The sequence below is a fragment of the Eretmochelys imbricata genome, chromosome 5, assembly GCF_965152235.1.
Source record: "Eretmochelys imbricata isolate rEreImb1 chromosome 5, rEreImb1.hap1, whole genome shotgun sequence".
NCBI lineage: Eukaryota > Metazoa > Chordata > Testudines > Cheloniidae > Eretmochelys > Eretmochelys imbricata.
The window spans coordinates 75,525,516-75,551,096 of NC_135576.1; the positions used below are offsets into that span (position 1 = coordinate 75,525,516).

Sequence of the window (25,581 nt, forward strand, 5' to 3'; positions counted from 1 at the left end):
ATCTTTCCAGAGTAATTTAGTATCAAATATTAACCCAAGAAACTTAAATCTTTTAACTATATCTATTCATTCTCCATACAGATACAGTTTACATTCCTTTGTAGTGTTTCTTTTTTTTAAAGAACAGTCTTTTGGTTTTAGCAATGGAGAACTTGAAATCCCATGCATTTCCTCAGTCTGAGGTCTCCTGTAACAGTTAGTTGATTCTCTTTCTCTCATGTCAGTATTTTAGTTCCTAACTCATAGAGCACAATCTTCTTCAAATAGAATGACACCTACCCCAGCACTTATTTGTTTTGGAAGATCATTTATCATAATATTAAATAAGGTTGGGCTGATAATCCTTCCCTGTGGTGTACCATTTTTAATATTACATATATTCATTGTAACTTTCCCAATTCTGACCTACATGGTCCATTTACTCAAAATGTCTCTAATCAGCCGTATATTCTTCCCCTTACTCCTATTGTACCTACTTTGTACAATAAGCCTTTCCTCCATAGCATGTCATGTGCTTTTTCAATATCTAGAAAGTTATCCCTCATGAAACCTTTTTTTTACCATACTGTGACATTGCACGCTATATGTTTTATGGAAATATGCGTATAAGTGTGAATATGATGTAACTGGAATATGCTTTATGCAAAAGGTCTCTTGTAAAGTATCATTACAAAGCTTATAATCTGTTGAATATATTCCTCCTATTTGTACGCATTTATCATTCTTGTATCTGAAGCTAGAGATATGAAGCATAACTCTGAGGTGCTATTGTAATTACGTAAAGTGTGGACCATTAATGGTGGTTTGGAAGTTTAACGGCTCCCATTGACTAGGACAATTGGTTGTAAATGATCTGTTTACTTGCAAACCTTCTTGGGTGCATGTGGGCCAGCCCTGGAAGAATGGAGGCTGCGGCCGCACAGGACATGTGACCATGTCACCTGATACTGGAATCCATCTTAAACCTGGTGCTTTTCCATTTAGAAGGTGAGGTGGAGACCCAGAGAGACAAAAGATTCCCGCCTTGTGCCAAAGCTATAAAAGTGGGTGGAATGGAACAAAGGGGGCTGCCAGTCATGAGAAAACGCCTAGTTACCACCTGAGCTCGAACGAACAAGGACTGTACCGGGGAAGGGATTGGGCCCAGACTAGGAAGGAGTCTAGTCTGTGAGAGAAGCTTATTGGAACATCTTTGAGGGTGAGATTTTACCTGTAAACAGTTTCTTAATGTATTAGGCTTAGACTTGCATGTTTTTGCTTTATTTTGCTTGGTGACTTACTTTATTCTATCTGTTATTACTTAAAACCACTTAAATCCTACTTTTTTATTCTTAATAAAATCACTTTTGTTTATTATTGAACCCAGAGTAAGTGATTAATACCTCAGGGAGCAAACAGCTGTGTATATCTCTCTATCAGTGTTATAGAGGGCAGACAATTTATGAGTTTACGCTGTATAAGCTTTATATGGAGTAAAACAGATTTATTTGGGGTTTGGATCCCATTGGGAACTGGGTGTCTGGGTGCTGGAGATAGGTGACCTGCTGAGCAGTTTTTGGTTGAAGTCTGCGGCTTTGGGGCGTGGACCAGTCCTGGGTCTTTGTTGCAGCAGGATTGCGTGTCTGGCTCAACAAGGCAGGGTTCTAGAGTACCAAGCTGGCAGGGAAAATTGGCTCAGAGGTAATTCCAGCACGTCAGGTGACAGTCCCAAAGGGGTCTCTGTGACCAACCTCGTCACACATACTTTGTTGTATTTCAGTTTCCAGTTGAACAATATGATCAATGGTGCATCTTCCTCTCCTAAAACTACTCTGCACCTTATCTATAATGCTCTTGTTTTCCACATAGGCAACCAATCTTTCATTCACTCTTCTCTCCATAACTTTACCCTGATAGCATGTAAGGGCAGTCAATCTACAGGCATCCACTTTTTTGGAACATTTGCCTGGTTTTCTTATTAGAATCACTACTGCATGTTTCCACGCTACTGGTGTTGCTCCTTGTTCCCATATAATATTATACAATTCCAAAAGAACCCTCAAAATGCTTTCAGAAAGATATCTGAACATTATATTGCATATATTGCACCTGAGGACAGATTTTTGCTTATATCAATAGCTTTCTCAAGTTCCACATATAAAACCATTCAGTATAGGTTCTTCATGTTTTCCCCAGCTACATAATAGTTCATGCCTCTCTTCAATGAATCGTATTTTAATCTGGAAAAAAAACTTCATTTTGATTTTCATGATTACTGTCCTCTCAGAAAGTTTCTTCTAAAACATCTGCTTTCTCATGATCAGAACTTCTAACTATTTTGTCAGTCCCAATCGGACCTGAGATGAAACTACTCTTATTCTGAATTCCATTCATTTTAATTTGCCTGTATATTTCTGCTTTAGTATCTTTATTTAATCTCCCACAATACTGCATCCAATTCTTTTTCTTTGATTTGGTTATAATTCTTTGTGCTATTGCTTTACTTCCTTTATACTGCATTAGATCTCCACTGTTCATTGTATCTTTCACTTTCTTATAGGCTTTTTTTCCTTTCTTTAACTGCCATTTTGCACTCCTCATTCCACCATGAAAGTGAGTTTTCAGTTTTGGGGTACTTCAGTATCTTAAGTATGGTTACAGTAGCTGCTGCTATTATCCCCTTTATTACATTGTTGAAATTCTCTCTGTCATGACTCAAATAGAGCTTCCTTTTCATAACTGTTGGATGGGCTATTACCAGCAGGAGAGTGAGTTTGGGGGGGGGGGGGTGGAGGGTGAGAAAACCTGGATTTGTGCTGGAAATGGCCCAACTTGATCATCACTTTAGATAAGCTATTACCAGCAGGACAGTGGGGTGGGAGGAGGTATTGTTTCATGGTCTCTGTGTGTATATAATGTCTTCTGCAGTTTCCACGGTATGCATCCGATGAAGTGAGCTGTAGCTCACGAAAGCTCATGCTCAAATAAATTGGTTAGTCTCTAAGGTGCCACAAGTACTCCTTTTCTTTTCCTAACTGACAGCCTGGCTCTTTATAGCCCTAGGTGCTGCCCTGCCCTTTTAATTGACTGAACTGGGACCACCTGTTCTAGCACAAGGGAGCTGGACCTGCTTCATTTTAGGGGGCCAGCCACCCTGTGACAGACTCAAATAAACTGAAAGTTGACTGAAAAATACCATCTGATTTAGAAAAATATACTTGCAAGTTAAAATAAAACCTTTAGGCTAAAGCACCATAAAGGTAAAATTATAGCTGTGCAGTGTGTGAGATTTTGGGATAGGTACAATGCAGCTGGATCCAAAAAGGGTAACTGCAAAACCGGAGGAGCATAGCCTCAATGAAATGGCATCTGCTATAAAATTAATTGTAATATCAGGGGGAGGGAGGAATAATTTTGTTTTGTTTGTAGCTCTAGTACATTTCCTGCAAAATTCCTATGTATTAAGTGAAGTTTTGGACTTACCAGCCATGAGGGAGAATTCCCCTTCATCTGTTCCCCTTCATCTGCTATAAGTATCAATTGCTGCTGGGATATTGACTGGATGAAATCTTTGACTGTATGGCTCGGCTTTGTAACAGAGCAGCATGTGATTATAGAAACTCAATATGCCATGCAACCATGTTTTTACTACTGTAATCTGGGATATCTGAAGCATACTTCCCAGCACAGTTGTCTGGAGCAAGTATTTTGGTGACACTTTCATAATGGCCACAAACCTTTCCAGTTTGGAAAATACATTTATTATCTTTGTATGCAGTTTGGCCCAACATTACAGTGACAATCCACCTAGACAGAGCTGCAATCCTCATGGAGAAGGGACTGGCTCTTACTTAGTGAAGGTTGTTTTCAGGGCCATGGAATCTTCAACACCTCCTGCTGTACACTTCTCTGTGTGGAGGTTGGGGGGTGTTGGCTGTTGGTTACAGATAGTGATGACCATGCATCCACTGCACTTTGCCCTCCAAACCCCTACAGCACAATGTGAGAGTCTGGGCTGGCTGGGAGGACAAGCAGTTTGTTCCATCTTTGGGAATAAAAAAGTCTAAACTGCTATAAAATATGCTATATAATGTTCAGCTCTCTTCAAAGCTACTTCTGCCAAAACTGCATATACTGTAAATAGTTCTGTCTAATATGACTTATTCTGTGCTGCAACAGTTTCTCTCCACAAAAGGGAAACAACTCATTCCTTGACCAGTTGGAAGTAATGACAGTACTAAGGGAGAATATAAGTAGTGTGCTTTTTACTCAAGCCCATGGGCTCAGCAGCATGAAGCCACTGCTTAGAGTGAGGTGTCCTAACCTTCAGGAATAGCTTCACACTCCATTCCACAATCTGCTTTTCAGACTCTTTATACAAAAGCTAGTATTCTTGCGCAAGAATGGGTCATCTGATGCCAAATATTTGAGTAAAAGCACCTGGTTGCAGAAAGTATCATAACAGATTCAATTCAGGCTTGTCATAAAAAAGGGGGGAAAATGTCATGACCACAGTAATCTCCAGTATCTGAGCACAACCCTTCATCTGTTTTGTTTCCAGCCTGCTCCTCGAAACTTCAGAGAGATATGAAAAGATTTAGCAGGACGGGAAGCTCTCCTCTGCTAAAATTGGTTTTTTACAAAGCAAGTGACTTTGGTTTATGGGCCAAAATATCAGCTGGTGTAAATTAGTTTGGCTCCATTGAAGTTACAGTAGTGTTACACTGATTTATACCAAGTGAAGATCTGGCACTGTGTTTTTCAGACTAGATTGTGGCCTTGTCACAAACCTCAAGTAAAGAGCAGTATGCAGATGTATTGCTCCAGGAGCAGACTTGGAACTAGATTGTGACTCAGTCACTCATTCTCCTTTGCTACAAAGGAGGGAAGTAATCTGTGCGAAATACAGGGCTAGTACAGATTACTTCCCTCTCCATGCTGGCTCCTCAGTTCTGCAATATGGGTAGCCCTTAGAGGATTTAAGGGGACACTTTTAACACTTTTACTTCGCTGCACAGGCACATAACATGGGTCCTTAGTTTATATTTATTTTAGAGTTTGAGCTTGAGTTGTTAATTATGAGTCAATGAGACCATTTTAAAGTAAACTAGCAGGAATGGATTAAAACTGGATTAAAGCACCAAAGTAGCTTTGTGGATTCTATCTAAGGACCAGATCGGTGCCTAGTGGAATTTTCAAAGCATCTAACACCCACTGATTTCTGAAAATTCCCATTGATTTTTGAAAATTCTACTAGGTGCCCATCTGCATCTTTGGGTGCCTAAAAATCTTTAAAATTCTGCCTCTTAGGGTGGAACCCATGAAGCTACTTACGTACCTAAACTCAAATTTAGGCACCTAAGGGCTTGTCTACAGTTACAGTTATGTTTTATGTCACTCTGTTTTTTGTACTTATAAAATGGTGTGATATTTCACTATTTTGTATATTGCTTCATCGTATATGATTTTGCACATATCAGCTGCCACTAATTTAGTGTATACAAAATGGAATCATATGGTCCCTGTCTAAAGTCATTCAGTGAATCTGTGGCAGAATTTGAAATAAAACCAAGGAGTCTTGTCTCTTAGTCCCTTGTTCTAGTCACAGAAAACCAGTCAGATGAAACTCAGTTTATCGGCCTTGATTAAGAATGAAATAATATAAAATATAGGCGTTCTCATTAGATTTAGAAGTGAATAACCCCCTTTCTTTCCCCCCCCGCACCAAAAAAAAAAACCCACCTAATAAACCAGGCACTGGCACATTCATAATCTCATGTCACACTTGAGAGGGTGACATTGGCAGCTCGGTGGCTCCCAGAACAATGAACTCTTATCTGATGGATCCGGCACAGGCCGCCTGCAATAATCTGGACTCAGAACGGGCGAAGGATTAAAAGTAAGTGAATTCTGCTGTCTTGGACTATTTGGATATTTTGGAGGAGACCCACCGCCAATGGTTTAAGGCTGAGAGATATCCCAATGGGGCAAAACCCTGAATGGTAGCACAACGGCTGAAGGAACATTGCTAGAAGTGGCACTATTTAACATGATCAGGAAGAATACTGTAGAAAACTGTTTTTCTAACTAAATTGCCATCATTAGACTTCTGCCTTTAGTTGTTACTTTTATATCTCTTCCTTCCTGGACTAGCAAATTCAAATTTGCTGAAACTGGTTATTGATACTACCTGCTTTCTCCCTCTTGGTTTAATATTTTTTCTTGGACATTTCTATCTTTTACATTTAAAAAAATCAAAATAATTTGTAAAATAGCAATCTTATTGAGCACATTTTTTTTTTTAGACAGGAAGCAAATATCTTGCCTCTTTGTTGATTTAGGGACATATCCTGCTATCAGTGTTTATACTGATCTCCCCAGTGAAAGACAGTTAATGTCCAGACCTAACAATACTTCTATGCAAAAACTGGCACTAATAAAGCATTATATTTGAACAATTCATCAATGCCACTGAACTGGAGTGGCCTATGCAATGAAGGGCAACAGTTAACCATTATATAGGGTGAGACATTATGGGGGAAGAGAAGACATTTTATAAAGTGCAATTGAGGCAAATTCCTACTCTTCAAAATGCAGCTGAGGGCACATCTACACTACAATTAATAATCTAACTGAGCCAATTACAACACAGTTACAATGCGTGTGGATGGGACCTAACCATGTTTTGTTTTCTGTAATTGGGCTAAAGCTATGGACATCCCCTAATTTAGTTACATTTGTAGTGTAGACAGGCCCATCAGTACTTTAATGTCCCCACATTTCAAACAGGACTTTGTGTTTTGTGTAATTGTCTGAAAAATCCACATAGTAAACTGCCTGGAGCAAACATATTTAACTTGAGGAGGAAGGATTGAAACAGCCCTCCGTATATCTAAACCTATACTTACAGGGAGACTAAATATGGCTAAATAGGTGTTCAAATCATGAAGCCATCCCTCCAGCAGAGCCTAAAATCTCCATTAGCATTCAGTTTCTATTATTTCCTTTTCTACTAGATTCTTTCTCCATAGAGCATGTTGCTGATAAACACCCCTAATCCCTTCTAATTACTTTTAACATATGTATGCTGATAATCTCCTACCCTTCAGGACTCCATTGAGGGTAGTAGCTATATTGTTAACTCTCATAGACTTTAAGGTCAGAAGAGACCACCATGATCATCTAGTCTGACCTGCACATTGCAGGCCACAGAACCTCACCCACCCATTCGTGTATTAGACCCCTAACCTCTGGCTGAGTTACGGAAGTCCTCATATCATGATTTAAAGACTTCTGTGGGGCAGAGACTGTCTTTCCATTATATACATGGACAGTGCCTACACAGTGGGTCCCCTTCCCTGACTGGGGCTTCTAGGAGCTACCACAATACAAATAAACAACAGCCACAATAATAGGATTCCCTCTAAGTTGTTCTGTTGTTTGCTCCTTCAAACTGCAGGTGATATACAACAATAATAATCTTTACACAGCCATTTTTAAAACACTAAATAATTTTCTGCCAGAACTATGCCTCATAGGCTCCATTTTACAGACACTATGTACTTCACAGCAGACTTTTGAAATGCTGCCTACTAATGTTTGCTAGCAGAAAGGGTCAAATACTTTGTTCATCTCATTTTGCCAACTCTCTGCTATGTGATGAAATTTTTTTAATGGCAACATAATTGTGTGTTGACCCTGTCTAATTAAATACTTTAGTTAGCTGTAATTCACCATATAACCAAGTGTCTCAATATAAATAATATCAAACTGTAAATAGAAAATAGTTTTTACTTACTAGAGCTACTGTATATGCGGTATATGGTACCAGATTTACAGCCCAATCCTGATAGATGCTGATCATGCTCAACTATAACTGGAAACTCATTGAATCAAACTGGGTTAGGCCCATAATGCTCTTAAAAAACTGTTTGTGTTCTGCTCAGACAGGGAATTGTAACTATTGCATTCAGTAGCAAAGTGTTAGCTGTTGATTCAGCAGTAAATAAAGGACCATCCACTGAAATGGTGTTTGCGGTATGTGGTGAAAATAGAAACATGAGAAGGATTATTGCTCTCAGGCAGATGAAATAGTTCAAATTGTAAAAACAGTTTTAGGAAAGTCACGATCTTTATGTTACTGTGATTGCTATGAGCATTAACACAGAGGATTTATAAAACAATGGAATTAAAGGCAGGCAAGTGGACACAAAATCTTGTTCAATGGAATTGAAAAGTTATTTCAGGAACTAAACAACAGATAAAGTATAATTTTGTAAGAAAAAGCAAAAGGTAAAAAAAATCCTGATGAAACTGCGATATTTTTGGAATTTACATGATTAAAATTAGATCTTGCCAAAATCAAAATCTCAGGCAAAAGTAGTATAATTGGAAGTTTACAGAATAGACAGGATATCAATGTCTATTCTCACCCAGAAATATCATACACCTCTTACCACCAATAGAAGAAAAAAGGCTGATATTTGCCTACCCTTGGCATACACAGGTCAGGCAATGAGAAGGAATGCAGAGTAGGAAGTCAGGGAAGGCACTTTAATGACAGTAAGCAGATTTTGTAGTTCTCTGCAGGTGCGGCTAGTTCCCCCCAGAACCAAGAAACCTGAGGCTGTGTTCCTTGTAATGTGAAACACTATTCACTGTCCCATTCAGAGGGTTGGAAAATCAGAGGCTACACTGACCCTCAGTTTGTAGTAGGAACTGCAGGGTGGCTCAACTGCTGGTTGGCAGCCTAGGATGAGGGAGGGATACTTTCCACTTGACCCTACAGTGATTCCCAGTCCAGTTATTCAGGCCAACAGTGGAGACAGTATTTAAGGCCACTAGAAAAGTGAAAGAAAAAAAATTAAAACTGAAGAACAGATAATGCAGAAAAATAGTGGTGTTTAAGCAGTGCTCTGGTGAACGTGGTTTGAATAGTATACCGAAATGCAGACTGTAGGTATTGTAGGGAAATATTTTCTTCACTATAAAAGGTAAAGACTACTCAGTTTTCATTATATTCAGCTAAAATTATGCAGCTATTGATCAGAGAACAAACAAGGAAGCCAGAAGACTGCCTCACAAAGTGTATGTGTGTGTGTGGCAAGTGAGTATGTGTATGACTAGGTTTGACGGGAAGCAGGTTATGTTTCATGATGGATTTTCCATGTATCAGAATAGGATAAAGATTTATGAGTGTGGTATATCTCTTTTACAAGAACTGAACACCCACCTGCTCAAATTATGGATGGATGGAGTAGGCTATGTGGTTATGTCTTAACCTCTCTGTCATCCTCCAGGGTGCAATCTAGTGAGGGGTTGTGTCATCACTTGCCCTGCAAACTTGGGTGCCTCGCAATGCTTTTCTGTTGTAGCTCCCACCTGGGCCACTAGCAAACAGTCAAACAGCATGCAGTGTCTATGTATAGCTGCAGTCCTGGTCCAATAGCTCTGACCACAATAGCTCTGAGCCTGTAAGCAACACTCCAGTCACGCTTTTTGGCTTCCACCAGCCGTAGTTATTACTTGCAGGGTGACCCCCTACATACTCCCAGTCCCGAATTTCACCCAAAACATATGCTCTGCACTGTCCAGCTCTCTTCTAGGCAGGTCAGATTTTAGAGAGCCATTGCACCTGTAAGGGGTCATATGCAGTAGTTTGTTACTTTAACTAGAGTTACCCAAACAGTTCAGTTCAAACACAACATTGGATTAGTTTTGGTTAAAAATAAAACAAGTTTATTCAACTATAAAGAGAGAGATTTTAAGTATAAGGAATTAAAGTTAGAAGTGTTACAAGGGAAAAAAAGATAAAGTGCTTTCTAGTTCCCAGAAATATTGTTAACCAAATTTGCATGTCAGGATCCCTCCCAAAGTCAAAAGGCGGGTGCCTTTGTCTTCTTAAGTGAAAGAGAGAGAGAGAAAGATATAAACCAGGGTGTTTTTGCACTTTTATACTCCAGTCACCTTGGGAAATGCATTTTCTTGAGGGTAACCCCTAGATAAAGTTCCTTCCAGCTGTGAGGATGGAGGCACGGAGTCTCATAGTGAAAGAGATTCCACATTGTTGCTTGCTAAAATGCAGATTGATCTGTTCTTGCTCCCCTCCCCGCACGTTGCCAAAGAATGGCCGCTTGACCAGTGGTTGCCAGTCAACTTTGATGAAACCTGGCTACAGGCATTAGCTTGTCCTTTGTCTATGAGAATCTGGTTTACCCCCTCTTATTGTCCCAAAGACCCTGTTTACTACTTATATGTAAACTGATGTAAACACATTTCTTTGTTTAGGACAGATCTGTTAAAGAACTTCTGCTTAGTCAGTATTACGTGGGTTTGAATGTGTGGGTTGAATGCTAACATCATACAGGAGGAATTCATAACTTTGTGTATAATGTTTCTACATACATTTTACCATGCTATCCTTGACCAGTGAGTTATTAGTTTTCAAATGATACCTCCCATGGCATATTTTGTAGAAAGACTATTACAATAGTATGCAGAGTGTGAATACAGTGGTGCATTTGGTCACACTCTCCTCTTAACTGGCAAGTTTTTTAATAGAGAAAACATAACATACAATCACCTATTTCCAAGTGTGAGCATTGAAGCATCTTTAACAGCCTAAGTGTGAATTTCTGTGTGGGATGAATTTGTGGAGATGGACTGAAATAAAATTTGGAAATTTATACAGCTGTGATGAGGTATACATATCCCACACTGGACAACATAGGGTTAAAGAGCTAAAGTAGGCTCAGGTGGCCCTGCCTCACTACACCTTAGGGAGAGGGCAGAATTAGAGGGAGGAGCTAAAAAAGGGAGAAACCCAGCGACTAGCAAGGAGAGTAGATCTTTGAGAGTCCTTAGCTCTTGGATCAAGCTCTTGCTAGAGACAGGAACTCTTCAAGTGACTGCTACCTAGCAATCTCTCCCTGGAAGAAGGACCTACCTGTTGTGGATCCAGTTAGGATGGGACTAATCTCAGGGCCGGTGCAAGGATATTTCACGCCCTAGGCGAAACTTCCACTTTGCGCCCGTCCCCCCCCCCCCCCAAGCCTGCAGCAGCTCCCCTCTGCCCTGAGGCACCCCCCCTGCGGTGCCCCCCCTCGCTGCCCCCCCTCGGCCCAAGGAGCCGTGCAGCAACTCTCCACTGCCCCCTCCCCTCAGCCCGGGGAGCCGTGCGGCAGCTCCCCGCCCCAGCTCACCTCTACTCTGCCTCCTTCCCGAGCACGCCGCCGCCGCTTCTTCTCCTGCCCCCCAGGCTTGCGGCACCAATCAGCTGTTTGGCGCGCAAGCCTGGGAGGGAGAGAAGCAGAGTGGGGCGGCATGCTCAGGGGAGGAGGCGGAGCAGAGGTAAGCTGGGGCAGGGAGTGGTTCCCCTGTGCGCCGCCGCCCATTACTTGCTGCAGGCGGCCCTCCCCACGCCCCCTGCCCCATCTCACCTCTGCTCCACCGCCTCCCCAGAGCGTGCTTTTGGCTGCCCCCAACCACTTGGCGCCCTAGGTGACCGCCTAGTTCACCTAGTGGTTGCACCGGCCCTGACTAATCTTTAACAGTAGCCTGTAAGCCTAATTGGGTCCCACTGCTTTACAGGAGCCCTCTGAGGAAAGAGGATTCTTACCTTACTTATGGGATATTTCATTTGTGTTTATTGACAAACCTTGAGAGGGGTGTACTATCTGGGATCAGCTGGAGGGCAGAGCCACGTCAGACTGGACTGATATGCAGAAACATAGGGTTATGCAGAAGCCTGGGTGAGCGTTGCGGCCTGGTGGTCCAGGGCTTAGTGCCCTGGTGATAAACCAAACATTTCATTTTTATACGGACCGAAAGAAACCTAATAAACTGCACACCATATAAACAGAGGACAACTTTAGTTTATGACAAATGAGATTCCTTTACATTGATAGTGGACCTGTTATACATAGGAATGATAAATCTGCATATAAAGGGAACAACACAGTGTGACTTTTGCACTGCCTGGAATGAAAAAAAAAAAACCTAATACTGATGTTAGAATGGTATGTGCCTTAAAGGCAAGAAGATAATGTACTTGTTTTAATAATTTCATGTTCAGTCATTTCAACAGCCTAGCTTTTGTCAAAATTTTAAAATGAAGGTTTGGACACTTAAAAAAATAAGGGCTCAATAACTCTTTAAGAAAAAATCAACTAAAATGTGTGTGCAAAATTATCATATAGTTAGATTTTTCTGCTCGGTATAGAGGATTATTGTGGATCATAAAAATATCTTTATGTGCTTAAAGGGATAAAGCTTCAATTCTGCAAAGTGTTGAGCATCTCCTGTCCATTTCCCAGGTCTTACTGAGTTTAACTAGTTGCAGGTGCAATTATTCGCAAGTACAAAAATTATACCCAGAAAGATGGAGGTTGGTTTGTGGGTTTGTTTGCGGGGGGGGGGAGGGTTGTTTTTTTGTTTTTTAAATCAAGCCTTATGTGCACAGAATCCGTAGATATCATTAAGGATTCTGCAAATGTGGGAAAGCAGAGTATCTATCTACTATATGCCTATCATTGTCGTTGGTGAGTGATACTGAGGTTGAGATCCACTTTACAAAGATCTGAGAATAATTTTGCCTTTTTTTCCCTGGTCCCCCAATTTAGCAAAATACATAATTCGGGATTATTTTTAAGGATGTAAATAGTCTCATTTCCTTTAATGGAAATACTCATGTACTTAAAGTAAAGCTTGTGCTCAAGTACCCATACTGAACTGGAGCCCTACTCTCTGCACAACCCAAAAAGAAAATGTCATACGTTGCTTTGTCCAAGAGTTAGCATTATCCTGCTGCAAAAGCTACTGCACTACACTTCAAAGCAGTTTGTGTAGAATTACTAAAGGCAAAGGAGTGTTGCCCTTCCACTGATTTATTTAACTGTGGTGCTTTTAATATTCATTATCATAATGTAGACCGCATATATGAAACCTCAGATTAAATAATGCTGCATTAATTGTGGGATAACATGCAAATATATTTTATTTCATTGCATTTATTTACTGTTCACCTCAACCTCAGAAATAATTAATTTGATATTTTTCTGTCACAGCCTGCAATCAGAACCATTTGTGGAGGAAAAGAGGAAATAAGTGATGCATAGTACAGAGTTTGCAGTTAGTGGAAGAGGAATAAGTTATGAGAAATAATATTAAATAATAAATGCTAACTTTAATAGTAAATATTTGAATTTTAAGTAATATAACAATGGACGCAATCCACTCTGATATGTGAAAATCCCTCACATATTTGTGAATATTTGTTTCCCAGATCTACACATAACTCTTCCACCAACTATCTCCATTGCTGCACAGAAGGTGTGGGTAAAGGCACGGATTTAACTTTTCTGTGTTCCAGCTGAGGAACCTAGCTGGGTCTGGACTTGAAGGATAGGAAGAAGATGGGAGCGAGTGGGCTGGGCTGGCCCAGTCCAGGTCCTGTGCGAAAATCTGTAGGAAATCCACCAGAACGGTATGACATTAATCACTGAGGAACAGGCCAGCACAAATACAGCTTACAGGCATTAGTAGTAAATACAAAGACACTGTTAGTCTCACCTGTTATGCTGTGGAGTGGGCTCAGGACCCTGAATACCTACTTCAGGGCAGACACCTCGGACTGGTGGTATTTTATTGTGGATTTTCAGATGTATTAATTTCTGATTTCCACCCCCGCTTCCATTTTTTAAAAAATTCCATCTCCTCTGTCCCTGGGGTCACAGTGTGGGAAAAGAGCTCTTTTGGCCCGTGCGGCAAGGAGATTTCTTTATTTTTTTGTATAGTGCTGGGGGTTATTTTTAGCGCTGGATTCCATGCTATTGTTTTGATTCTGCAGTTCTGTCCTTGTTCTCATTAACACAGATTTCATGGGTCCCTGTATATTCTATAATTAGGTTTTATCAGCCCAACAAATGTGAACTCCTGGATCAAAGTAACAATCTGACCCTAAAGTCACAGGCCGTCCCTTTAGACTTTCCAGTCTATCTTGCCACCCAGGGAATCTGGACTTAATAATAAACGCCTGGTCACTTACACCAAAAAACCCCCATAATATTCAGGTTCTTCCAGTCTCAAGAGACCAGTCACTTACCCCAAATCAACTGGTGCCATAGAGCTTACACCAAAGACAACACATGTAGCCAATCCTTTAATAAACTATCTAAAGGTTTATTCACTAGTAAAGAGAAATAGGAGAATTATTTACAGGTTAAAGTCAGCAAACATATACACAAATAAGTTGCAATCTAAATCCTAAGCCTAACAGAGTTATAGTGATGTGTCAATTCAAAGTGTCTTTCAGGGCAGACCGAGGAGGTAGCCCCTGGGGATCTCTGGCTTCAATTTGGTGTCTCTGGGCCTGTGAGAGTTCAAACAGCAAAGATATGGAAAATTTTCCTGTGGGTTTGTTTTATTGCTTTCATTCAGCCTCCAGGTTCATAGGAAGAGCTTCCTTGCACTAGCATTTCCAAGGTGCAATAGGGACATTAACCAATCCTTTATTTTGCAGTTCCTTGATGACCCATCTGATTTTGATAGTTCTTCTGGATGAATGGGGGGAAACACTCTTTCCATCTGGGTTCGCAAGTTGACATCAAATATTTTCAAAGTTATAAAGCAAAATTTACATATTTCCTTATAGCATGGAATAGAGACATTACAAATAAGATTAATACATTCTGTACAGTCTGAACACTAAATACATTCTTATAAGACTAATATCTATTTTGAGCAACACTAACACATAAGAGAATTGGTCTGGTGTCCCACTGTGAGTGTGTCAGTTCTTAGCTAATGCCTACAGTCTTGGCAAGAGCTGGCATCTGGCCTGCCAGTGTCACACTGCCTTCGAAATTATTACTAATGATTATGGCTACGTCTTAGTCATGGGTATTTTTAGTAAAAGTTGTAGACAGATCACGATCAGTAAACAAAAATACATGGCTCGTGACCTGTCCATGACTTTTACTATATACCCCTGACTAAAACTTGGAGGGGACTGACCCTCCGGGGGCGCCACGAGTGATGGGGGGGCACAGCCCGGGGGGCACAGCAGGTACTCGGGGCGCAGCCCAGGGGGCACCATGGGTGCTGGGAAGGCATGGCCCGGGGCGCTGAGGGTGCTGGTGGGATGCCATGCGTGCTCAGGGGGTGGGGGTGTGTTGGCAGGGCTGGGGCAGGTTCCCTACCCAGCTCCTGGGAAGCAGCAACCTCCAGCTCCTAGCTCCACGTGCTGCCTCCGCTCCACCCCAAGGCCCGGTTCTGCAGCTCCCACTGGCTGGGAACCGTGGCCAATGGGAGTTGGGGGGGCGGTGCCTCTGCACGGAGGCAGCACGTGGAGCTAGGAGCTGAAGGAGGGGAGTTCCTGTCACTCTTTCGGGGAGCCCCTCAAGGTAAGCACTATCCACCCCCCAATCCTCAGCCCTGAGCCCCCCACACTCAAACTCCTGCTGCTGGTGGGCCAGGGGGCCCCAGACTGCCCCAGCAGCAGCCAGTGCGACTGGCCCAGGGGCTACCCAAGCTTCTCAGGCAGCTCCCGGGCCAACCACGCGGGCTGCTGCAGAAGTCACGGAGATCACGGAAAGTCACGCAATCTGTGACCTCTGTGATAAACACGGAGCCTTACTAATGATCACACTAAGTTTTGTAAATAAAAGACTAACAAGGAAAATGCCAACAAATAAATAGAGAGACACGTCAGGAAGGGTAATATCTTTTATTGGATCAACATCCATCTTGTCTCTCTAATATCCGGGGACTGACATGGCTAAAACAACACTGCATACAACAAATAAATAGTCTATAAAGGAGAACTGATGCCCTATCCTGCAGCCCTTACAAGAGTGACTTTCTTCATTAGCAGTTAAAGTTTTAACTTAACAGTGAAAAGTAATGTAAAAGTATAAATAAGAGGGAAAAGTAGAAGCACTTGTTAAACTGTTACTTCTTAAGCAGCAAGAGAATCTTACAGCAGTAACCCTTTCCCCTGGAAACAGTCCAATGAAGAAGGCACTCTAATCTTATAAAGTGAACAACACCAAAACTAGAAAAGAGTACGTGAATAAATCACAGCACTGTGACTAATATCTTCTGAAAAAGAACCCAATGCAAACATTCATCTCCCTGCCACTGTCCAAAGGAAGAGGTTATATGAGATGATTGATGTAAAAAATGAATTTACTCCATGTAAAATACTTAGAAGTATGACAACATGATCTGTTTTAACACAGCTTACATTATAAGAAAGCAATAGAAAAGGCAGCAAATGTCATCCAAAGCCGCAGGCTAAAGTTCTGCAACACAGAGTACAGAAGAAATGAATACAGTAAGCTTCTTGCCTCTCTGTTTCAGAGAAAGATAAATATTTTGCAAAATGGTTGACTGTTCAGAACCACCCTATCAAATATCTATCTGAGTGTTTATACATTCTATACTTAAGATGTAAGCCCTGCTATTTTGGCTCTTTTATACCACTGTGGCTGCATAAGGGGACCAGAACCCAGGGAAACCTTCCTGCAAGGGATTCCCATCATGTAGGGGCAGTGGGTGAAATCCTGGCCCTATGGAAGTTAACAGGAATTTTGTGATTGATTTCAATTAAGCCAAGATTTGATCCAGTGTTGCCACAAATCTAACAATCTCCATATGGAGGTATGCAGATGGTTCTGTCAAGGATGAGAAAGAGGGATTGGAGGTAGGAGGGAATGAGACTGGAGTGCATAGCACTTTGGTTATTCTGGACTGCAGGACAGTTCTATAGGGAGCTATCAGTTAGAGCTCATGGCCTGGCATATTAGAAACTTTCACTGAGAGAAGGACTGGTAGCCAGGCCACTTATATACAGACCTTTAACAGTATAGTTGTCATGTACTAAACATGCCAAATAAAATGCTAGCTTCTTTCAGAGCTGCTTGTGTGTCATTCACGTAAATGAGTTTGTTCCAGTTAAGGAATGACTCATTAAAATAATGTTCATTATTAACTACAGATTACAAATATTCAGCATTGTGCATGCATAAATAAAAAATAATTAACAAAGGTATTCACTTCCTACTGTACTAACCTCAAGAACATTATCATCATTTTGTGGTCTTCTTTTTTTAGAAATAGTTTTGATTACAAAATAGAAGATGATTATTTCAAATTCTCATCTGACTTTCTTTTCCTGACACATTCTTTCTGAACTGCTAGTAGAAGCTCATCTTCAACCTCAAGTGAAATGTACTAATGAAAAACTTACATGAAAGTAACAGACTTTGTACTGCTTTTAAAGTTGTTACTAACTTCCTGAATCAGTCATCTTCTGTTCTCTGAAGAGGGTTTTTGTTTTGTTTTTCAAAGTCTGAGCAAAAATAGCATAGATATTTTTAACAGCAAAGCAATGTATAAAGTACACTTTTTTCTAAATATTAAAAGAAATTGTGTGGGTTTTTTTGTACTGGCTGTAGCATCAAACTGGCAAGAGCAAAGAATTTAAATTTGGCAGAATCCAATAATAAATTCCTGAATTAATAAATAATACTAATATGTAGCATTTATAGTGATTTACATCTTCAAAATGCAGTATTTGCAATGTATTGCTATCAAACATAAAAATAAACTTATTTTTTTAGTGCACTAAGCAGATATAACTCTGAATATGTACAGGGAGCACATCTATTGAATAAGATTATTCCAATTTTCGGACAATAACAGCACTTTAAAGTGTTCCAGTTGTAAACATGCCATTTAGTATTCCACTTAGGTCTAGATCAGGGGTCTCAAACACGCGGCCCACGGGATTCTTTCATGCAGCCCACCAAGCTCCCCGCGCCCCCCTGCCTACCCCGTGGTGCCGCGAGCCCCGCGCTGCTGCCTGAAGTGTCTGGAACCATGTTCCTGCAGCCCCGGGGGTGGGGGAGGCAGAGGGCTCCGTGCATTGCACCCTCCTCCAGGTACCTCCCCCACAGGTCCCATTGGCCGGGAACGGGGAACCGTGGCCAATGGGAGCTTCGAGGAGGTACCTGGAGGAGCGGCAAGAGCAGCACGTGGAGCCTTTTGCGCCCCGTCCCTCAGGGACGTGGTTCTGGCTGCTTCCTGGAGCAGAGCAGAGTGGCATGGGGCCAGGGCAGGCAGGCAGTGAGGAAGGGGAAGGGTTTGGAATGGGGGCAGGGAAGGGGTGGGAAGAGGCAGGGCAGGGGCGGGGCCTCATGGAAGGGGTTGAGTGGGGGCGGGGGCAGCAAGGGGGGGTGTCAGTGATGCAGCCCTTGGGCCAATGGACTGGTCCTCATGTGGTCCTCGTGATCATTTGAGTTTCAGACCCCTGATCTAGATTAATAAAGCAACTGTTAATAAATCTAACCCTTGATTCATTCTTGTGTTCTGATATCCTGACTTCTTCTCTTTCTAAAATTAAATACTTGTGAGTGGAAGATAGGATTATTTTGCATGAGCACCATTATCCCACAGCACATCGTGTTGTCAATCATATATGTGTCACACATCTGTAGTGAACAGAGTTTAAAGAACTATGGTGACATGATTACCACACCTTTAATGTCTGGAAGATTCTGGATTGTCTGAGTTCAAAAGATTTATCAGTTGATATCAGCTGAAGCTGGAGTTGGTTTGAGACTGAACCCAGGAATTAAGTGGGGTTGATGTAATTTGTAAAGAAGGACCTTTTCTAATGATATTTTTTGTTTTTTACTGTTTTGTTGTTCTGATCCAATTAAAGTCAGTGTAGTACATTACAAAGCTTACTGGTTTCTGGAGCCACAATAAAATCACTAGTGCTGAGGATGAGATCATTTTGGTGGGATTAATTGACAGGACATTTTTGATGGGATCTTTGTGATGGAATTCTTTCAGAAACAACAGAGTGATCAGTGTGACAGCCATGAAGGAAACAGCTCTAAAAGAAAGGAGGAGAAAGAAAGGAAAAAAATAATCATGCATGAAAAAATGAATTGTTTCCACTTTGATGAAAAAGGGTAAAGATTTTTAAGATTATGTACAAAGACTTCAGCAGTATTTGTTTTCAGTGATATTGGAAAATCACTATTTCCCCCCTAACACTTCTTAGGAAAGGGATATTTGCATTCTCAAAAGATGTATGTGTTCCGTTTAAAAACTAGGTGATATTAACTGGGGGGTATTGACTTAGATGCTTAAAGAACTATAAACCCCCAACAAACTTGAACTCCTGAAAAAGGAACTCATTCTGGAAGGAATAATGGATATAACTTTGGTGTTTTGAGTCCAGCGAGAGGAAAGTATGGCAGTGTGAGAGAATACCTCTACCTACACATCATATAAAGGAAGGAAAAGCCAGCCTAGATGGAAAAATGGCAAGTGTCTCTGGAACTAGGAAGAGATCAGAAAGTGGGAGGGATTCTTGTTTTGGTTGCTTTGCAATGTTACATTAACCAGATCAGTAGTTTGTTTTGTTTAGAACATAAGAATGGCCATACTGGGTCAGGTGAATGGTCCATCTAGCCCAGTATCCTGTCTTCCCCCAGTGGCTGGTGCCAGATGCTTCCGAGGGAATTAACAGAACATGACAATTTATCATGCAGTATTCAAGTATTCAGTATCCAAGTGGACGTACCATGGATTTATATAGTGGCATTACATGTTCTGCCTTATCTATTCTTTTTCAAAAGGAACTTAATATTCTGTTAGCTTTTTTTGACTGCTGCTGCACATTGAGTAGATGTTTTCAGAGAACTAGCCACAATCACTCCAATATCTTTCTTGAGTGGTAACAGTTAGTTGACCTCACCATTTTGTATTTATAGTTGGGATTAAGTTTCTAATGTGCATTACTTAGCATTTATCAATATTGACTTTCATCTGACATTTTCTTGATGAGTCACCCAGTTTTGCGAGATCCCTTTGTAACTCTTTGCAGTCAGCTTTGGACTTAACTATCTTGAGTAATTTTGTATCATCTGCAAACTTTGTCACCTTGCTATTTACCCCATTTGCCCAGATCATTTATGAATATGTTGAACAGCATTGGTCTTAGTACAGATCCTTGGCAGGCCCTACTATTTACCTGTCTCCACTGTGAAAACTGACCAGTTATTCCTAACCTTTGTTTCCTATCTTTTAACCAATTACTGATCAATGAGTTGATCTTTCCTCTTATCCCAGGATTCCTTACTTTGCTTAAGAGCCTTTGGTGCGGGACTTTCTTGTCCACATGTTTGCTGACACCCTCAATGAATCCTAACAGATTTGTGAGATATGATTTCCTTGTACAAAAGTTGTGTTGACTCTTCCCCAACATATCATGTTCATCTATGTGTCTGATAATTCTGTTTACTATAGTTTCAACCAGTTTGCCTGGTACTGAAGTCAGGCTTCCCATCCTGTAATTACCAGGATTGCCTAAAAAGAATGGCTTATGCATGGGAATCTCCCTCTCATTCTCTGCAGTGAAGTCGGATGCACAGAATTAATTTAGCTTCTCTGCAATGGCCTTATTTTCCTTGTGTTTAAATGAGGTGAAGTGCAGGAGCTGGGTAAAAAGAGATGATATGTAAGTTGGGCTTGTTTTGCCACAGAGGGGAAATAATACAACAAAAGGAGTAATTTTTCCTCCAACAGCATTTTTGCCCAGCTGTGTGAATAGGGAAGGATCTGTTATACAAACTGCGCCTGTCCATAATAAGATGTTTGTTACTTAAACCACTCCCCAGAACTCTTTGTTGTGAAGAACAAGACTGAAATACTCCATGTTAGATTAAACAACAGAAATAATGTGAGCATGAGAATGGAAACTGATACAGGAGCTGCGGTATCTGAAGAACACATGCAAAAATTGCTAACATAACAGTAGGAGAAATTAAAGCTGTGTTGAAAAACTAATCAAGGGGAGATGATAGTATTAGGATATCTGTAGGTACATCAAGTATGAAAGCGTACGTTTCCATTGCCACTAAATGTACAGAGAAAAAGGGTCCTTTACTAATTGGCAGAAACTGGAGAACCATGCATTACATAACAGATTTTGTGTCAAATTTGGAGAAAAACAGAGATCTGTTTGGTTGTTTCTTTTTTAATACAGACAAGGTTTTAGTGAAAGGTATAATAATACTAAAACACAAGTGGTTAATGGTAATTGGCTGTTTCTTAATGTTCATCCTCTGTTTTGCACTGTGTAAAAACCTGTTGAAAGAAGTGCAGAAACAGCATATAATTTAACCGAGAAAGTTTAAATGGGTTATACTGGTGTTGTGTATTTCTAAAACAAATGGAAGTGTTGAGATTGGTAGTGATTATAAATTCACCATAAGTAGGTGGCCTCCCCCAACCTATTTTAATATTTACTCAGTGTTGCCAATTCTCATGATTTTGTCATGATTCTCATGATAATTATCGTGGCCCTTAAAGCCCGAACTCCTGGAGTCAAGTGGATATGCGATGATTTCAGCCTTCATTCTTAAAGATAAAGTAGGGCTTTTCCATTAATCGCAGTTAATGCCTGTGATGAACTGAAAACCAAATTAACATGTTAATTTTTTTAACTGTGTTAATTGCATACTTCTGGGCTGGGAGAGAGGCATCGACTGTGGAGGGACTTGAATGTGTGCGGTCAGGCACAGTAACCCAATCCGCCTCCAGAGGGTGAGAAGAGGAGAGCAGAGAAGAGGAAGTGGTTCCCAGCCCGGCTCCGGTGAGAAGTAGGGATCCTGGCCATGCAATACCCCATTGACCCCACCCAGTCCCTCGTTCCATGCCATGCCTCATTGCCGATGGCTGGCCCCTTGCTCTGAGGACCAACACCCCACCGCTCTGCACCATGTCCCATCGCTCCTGATCAGCCCCTTGCTCCAGGGGGTACCCCATAGAAAACAGGGGCCTAGTGAACTCAGCCTCCTTGCACCAACCTCTCCTCCCCTGCCACATGCCAAGTCCCTGAGGTAAAATCCACCCTCTGTTGCAAACAAGGGCTCACTCAGCTGAAGGGAACCCACCTAGCTCAGTAAAAGGAGGCGAGCCTGGTGAGCCCAGTACCAGAAATCAGCCTTCCAGAAGCAGAGCAAGACTCCTCCCTCACCATCATGCTTCATTGCTTGCTTCCCCCTGAACACTGAATGCAGGTTTCTAAGATGAAACTCTCTTCCTTTTTGGAAAGTATGCAAGTCTGGGAAGCTTAGAAACCCAACCCAACAGGAGCAGCATCAAGAATCCACCCTTCTCCTGCACAACTCACACCCCTCCCCCTTCAGAATACTGACTTTCTGAGATAAAAAAATCCTTCCCCTTCCATAAGCCACGACTCCTCTACAGAAGGAAGAAGAAGTAGGCCTGAGTGCACTTGTAGGCTCTAAAGTTTTACATTGTTTTATTTTTGAGTGAAGTTATATAAAAAAATAGTACTACATTTGTAAGTTCAACTTTCATGATAACGATTGCACTACATTACGTGTATGAGGTGAATTGAAATACCATTCTTTTGTTTCTTTTTTACAGTGCAAATATTTGTAATAAAAAATTATAATATAAAGCGAGCAGTGAATATTTTGTATGTTGTGTTGCAATTGAAATCAATATATTTGAAAACGTAGAAAACATCCAAAAATATTTAAATAAATAGTATTCTATTATTAACAGTGGGATTAAAACTGCGATTAATCGCAATTAATTTTTTTCATCACTTGACAGCCCTAAGAAAAAGTAAGTTTCTAGCCTTCATGGCTGCGGCGAAAGCTTCAAAATGTGACCCTTGTGCACTCTAACGGCTCAGAAAGCAGGAAAAAATAAAAAGAACAACAAATCTACTATCTTCATGTAATCTTATGATTTTAAATCTTATGATTTTTGGTGAGCCTGATTTAGGATTTTTGAACATTTGGTTTAGTCAATACTGTTTACTTATATGGGGAATGTGAGATTGGTGTACATGAACACCATTACTCACAGCACCTACTGCAAACCAGGCATACTTTACATGTGCTCTAGTGTTTTTATTGTCTTCTATTGGTTGGTATAGACAGGTGCCCTGTGACAGAATGCACCCCTGTATTCACACCCTACACATTATTGTACTAATTTTTGTACAAGGCATGCCTTGTGATGTATCATTTGAAAACTCATAATTTGCTGATCAGTAATATTATGGTAAAATGCATGTAGCAATATGATGTTTAAACTTATGAACATAAGCTGAAATCATGATGTTTCCCAGATAAGTCTGGGGCGTAGCTAAAAAACACACCGCTGATTGACATAAGTTTCACCAGCACAACTGCTCAGCACTATGTCAGTAGGAGAGGCGCTCCTACCAACATAGCTAACATTGCTCGTTGGGAGTGGTTTAATTATGCTGACAGGAGAGCTCTGTCCTGCTGGCAAAGAGTGGCTACACGGGAGACCTTACAGCAGCACAGCTGTAGTGGTTCAACTGTGCGCTGTAAAGTCTGTAGTGTAGACATGGCCTAAACCAGTTTATAAAAGATAAAGGGCAAACAGATGCCCCAGTCAGGTGTCAACAAACTGATGCACCATCTCCTATCAAGTGGCCGTTCTTTGTCAAGTAAGAGGGAGGGGCAAGGAGATCTACATCTTGGAACAGACGCAGCATGAGGTCTCATTCCTCCACCAGACCCTGTCTGTTGATTGTCAACTGGAAATACTTTTTCAAAGAGGGACTGACACTATAAAAAGGAGGGGCAAACACCCCAGGACAACCCTCTCTCGCTCTCTCTGCCCATCTCTTTTTTACACTTGCTATCTGGTTACCCTAGACACAGGAAGCATTTTTCCCCATTTATATCCCTCCAATAGTTCCAGGGCCCTTCTAGCAGACGCGGAGCTTTCAGTGGGTGGCACATGGAACAAGAGAGACTTCAGAGGTTTGGAAGTGGGTTTTCTAATAACTCTTAACAGCACAGCAACAGCCGCCACTGACAGAGATAAAAAGAAAAGGAGGACTTGTGGCACCTTAGAGACTAACATCGGGTGTCTCCGATGAAGTGAGCTGTAGCTCACGAAAGCTGATGCTCAAATACATTGGTTAGTCTCTAAGGTGCCACAAGTCCTCCTTTTCTTTTTGCGAATACAGACTAACACAGCTGTTACTCTGAAACCTGACAGAGATACTTTCAAATCGCGCCGTCCGGTTAACCCCTCCCCCCCAGGCTGGGTAAATCCGCACGGGAAAAACACCGATGCGGCAACGCCACCGCCACTGCGCTTGTTAACCGCACAAGCGAGCGCGCCCCGCTGTGACGCTCCCGTTCCATCCCCTTAACGTCGCCCTCGGGTGCTCGCTCGCAGCTCTGGCGGAACAGCGACAGCAGCATCAAAATCTCTAGTGAGCATGCGTAGACACCCCATACGTACTTCCCTGGACAACCAGCCTCCCCCGACGTTCCTTTCTCCGTCAGTTTACTTCCACGCACGCGCAGAGAACACCTTCTGCCGCACATCCAGTCTCTGGGTAGGGCTGGCACACTCGCCGCTACAGGAAAGCCTATGACGTCACATGGAGCAGAGTCTCGCGATATTTCGTTTTTGTTCTGTTTCGCTGGTGCCGGCGGAGGCGGGGAGCACGGTGGAAGGGGGACTGTGTTTGTGACCCGCCCTGCGGGGAGGCGGGGTTGTGAGGCCCCGCCCCGAGCTATGTGCCACCGCCTTCGCCGCTTGCAGGACCGAGAGCGGCCGAGCGGCTGTGGAGCCTTCGCTGCCGCCCCGGCGGCCGGACCGTGAGCCCGGCGCCCGGACGCCTGCAGTGAGGCCAGCCGGGCCCCGCGTTCTCTGCGCCATGAATCTGCACCAGGTGCTGACCGGCGCCGTGAACCCCGGGGACAACTGCTTCTCCGTGGGGAGCCTCCACGAGCAGCCGCTCACGGTGAGTCCTGGGCCGGGCTGCCCAGCTGTCCCGAGCCACCCGCTGGCGGGGCCTCTGCAGTCTGCCGGGCAGCCCCCCGCGTGCCCAGGGCTACTCCCGGGTGCTGACCGCCCCCTCCCGCCCCGGGCCCAAGGGCCCCCGCTTCCCACTCGCTCCGTCCTGTCCTCCCGCTGGGGACGAGACTCCTCTTCTCCCGGCCCCGTCCGTCCTGCACCCACACAGGGTGGCCTGAACTAGCCGGGAACCAGGTCGCTAGCTGGTTGCGTCCGGGAGGGGTGGGATTGGCATGGGCTGGTTCAGGTGCACGGGGGACACATGACACGAGAGGCGGGGGAGCAGCGCAGCGCAGCTGATGAGATCAAAGTGCTGCGAAAGTGTGATGAGTAGGGACGCTTCATTTCTTGCGCTTCTGTTGCGGCTGTTAATATTATCGTACAGTAGCGCACACCCACGGTGTGCTAGGCACTGTCCACGTACACACGCAGGATGACAAAATACACAGTTTAAGGCCTGTAGTACACCTGTTCAGAACTCGTATTGGGGGGAGAAGTATCCACACCCTTTTTAAGATCATGGTTAATGATGCTTGTGGTGAAAAAGCTATAAGCAATAAATATATATAAATGTGAGCAATGGCATGTTAAAATACATGTAACATAGTGTCTTTCAAGTGTCTTTTCAGTTTGCAAGGGTAGGTATGTGGTGCCTTAAGAAAATGAATCTACATGTTAGATTTCATAAATGTCACCTTG

General features: G+C 42.3%; 1 protein-coding gene across 4 annotated transcripts in view; it reads left to right on the forward strand.

Annotated features, from left to right (window-relative positions):
* The first annotated feature begins 24,614 nt into the window (after positions 1-24,614).
* Positions 24,615-25,581, forward strand: part of DMXL1 (Dmx like 1) — a 146,037-nt gene continuing 145,070 nt past the window's right edge. For 3 of the 4 annotated variants that reach the window (XM_077817357.1, XM_077817360.1, XM_077817358.1), the window contains exon 1: positions 24,615-24,829. In XM_077817357.1, coding sequence (XP_077673483.1) covers positions 24,743-24,829 — 87 coding nt within the window. In that variant the 5' untranslated portion in view covers positions 24,615-24,742. The remainder of the gene's footprint in view (positions 24,830-25,581) is intronic. The other variant, XM_077817361.1, reaches the window with a different exon arrangement.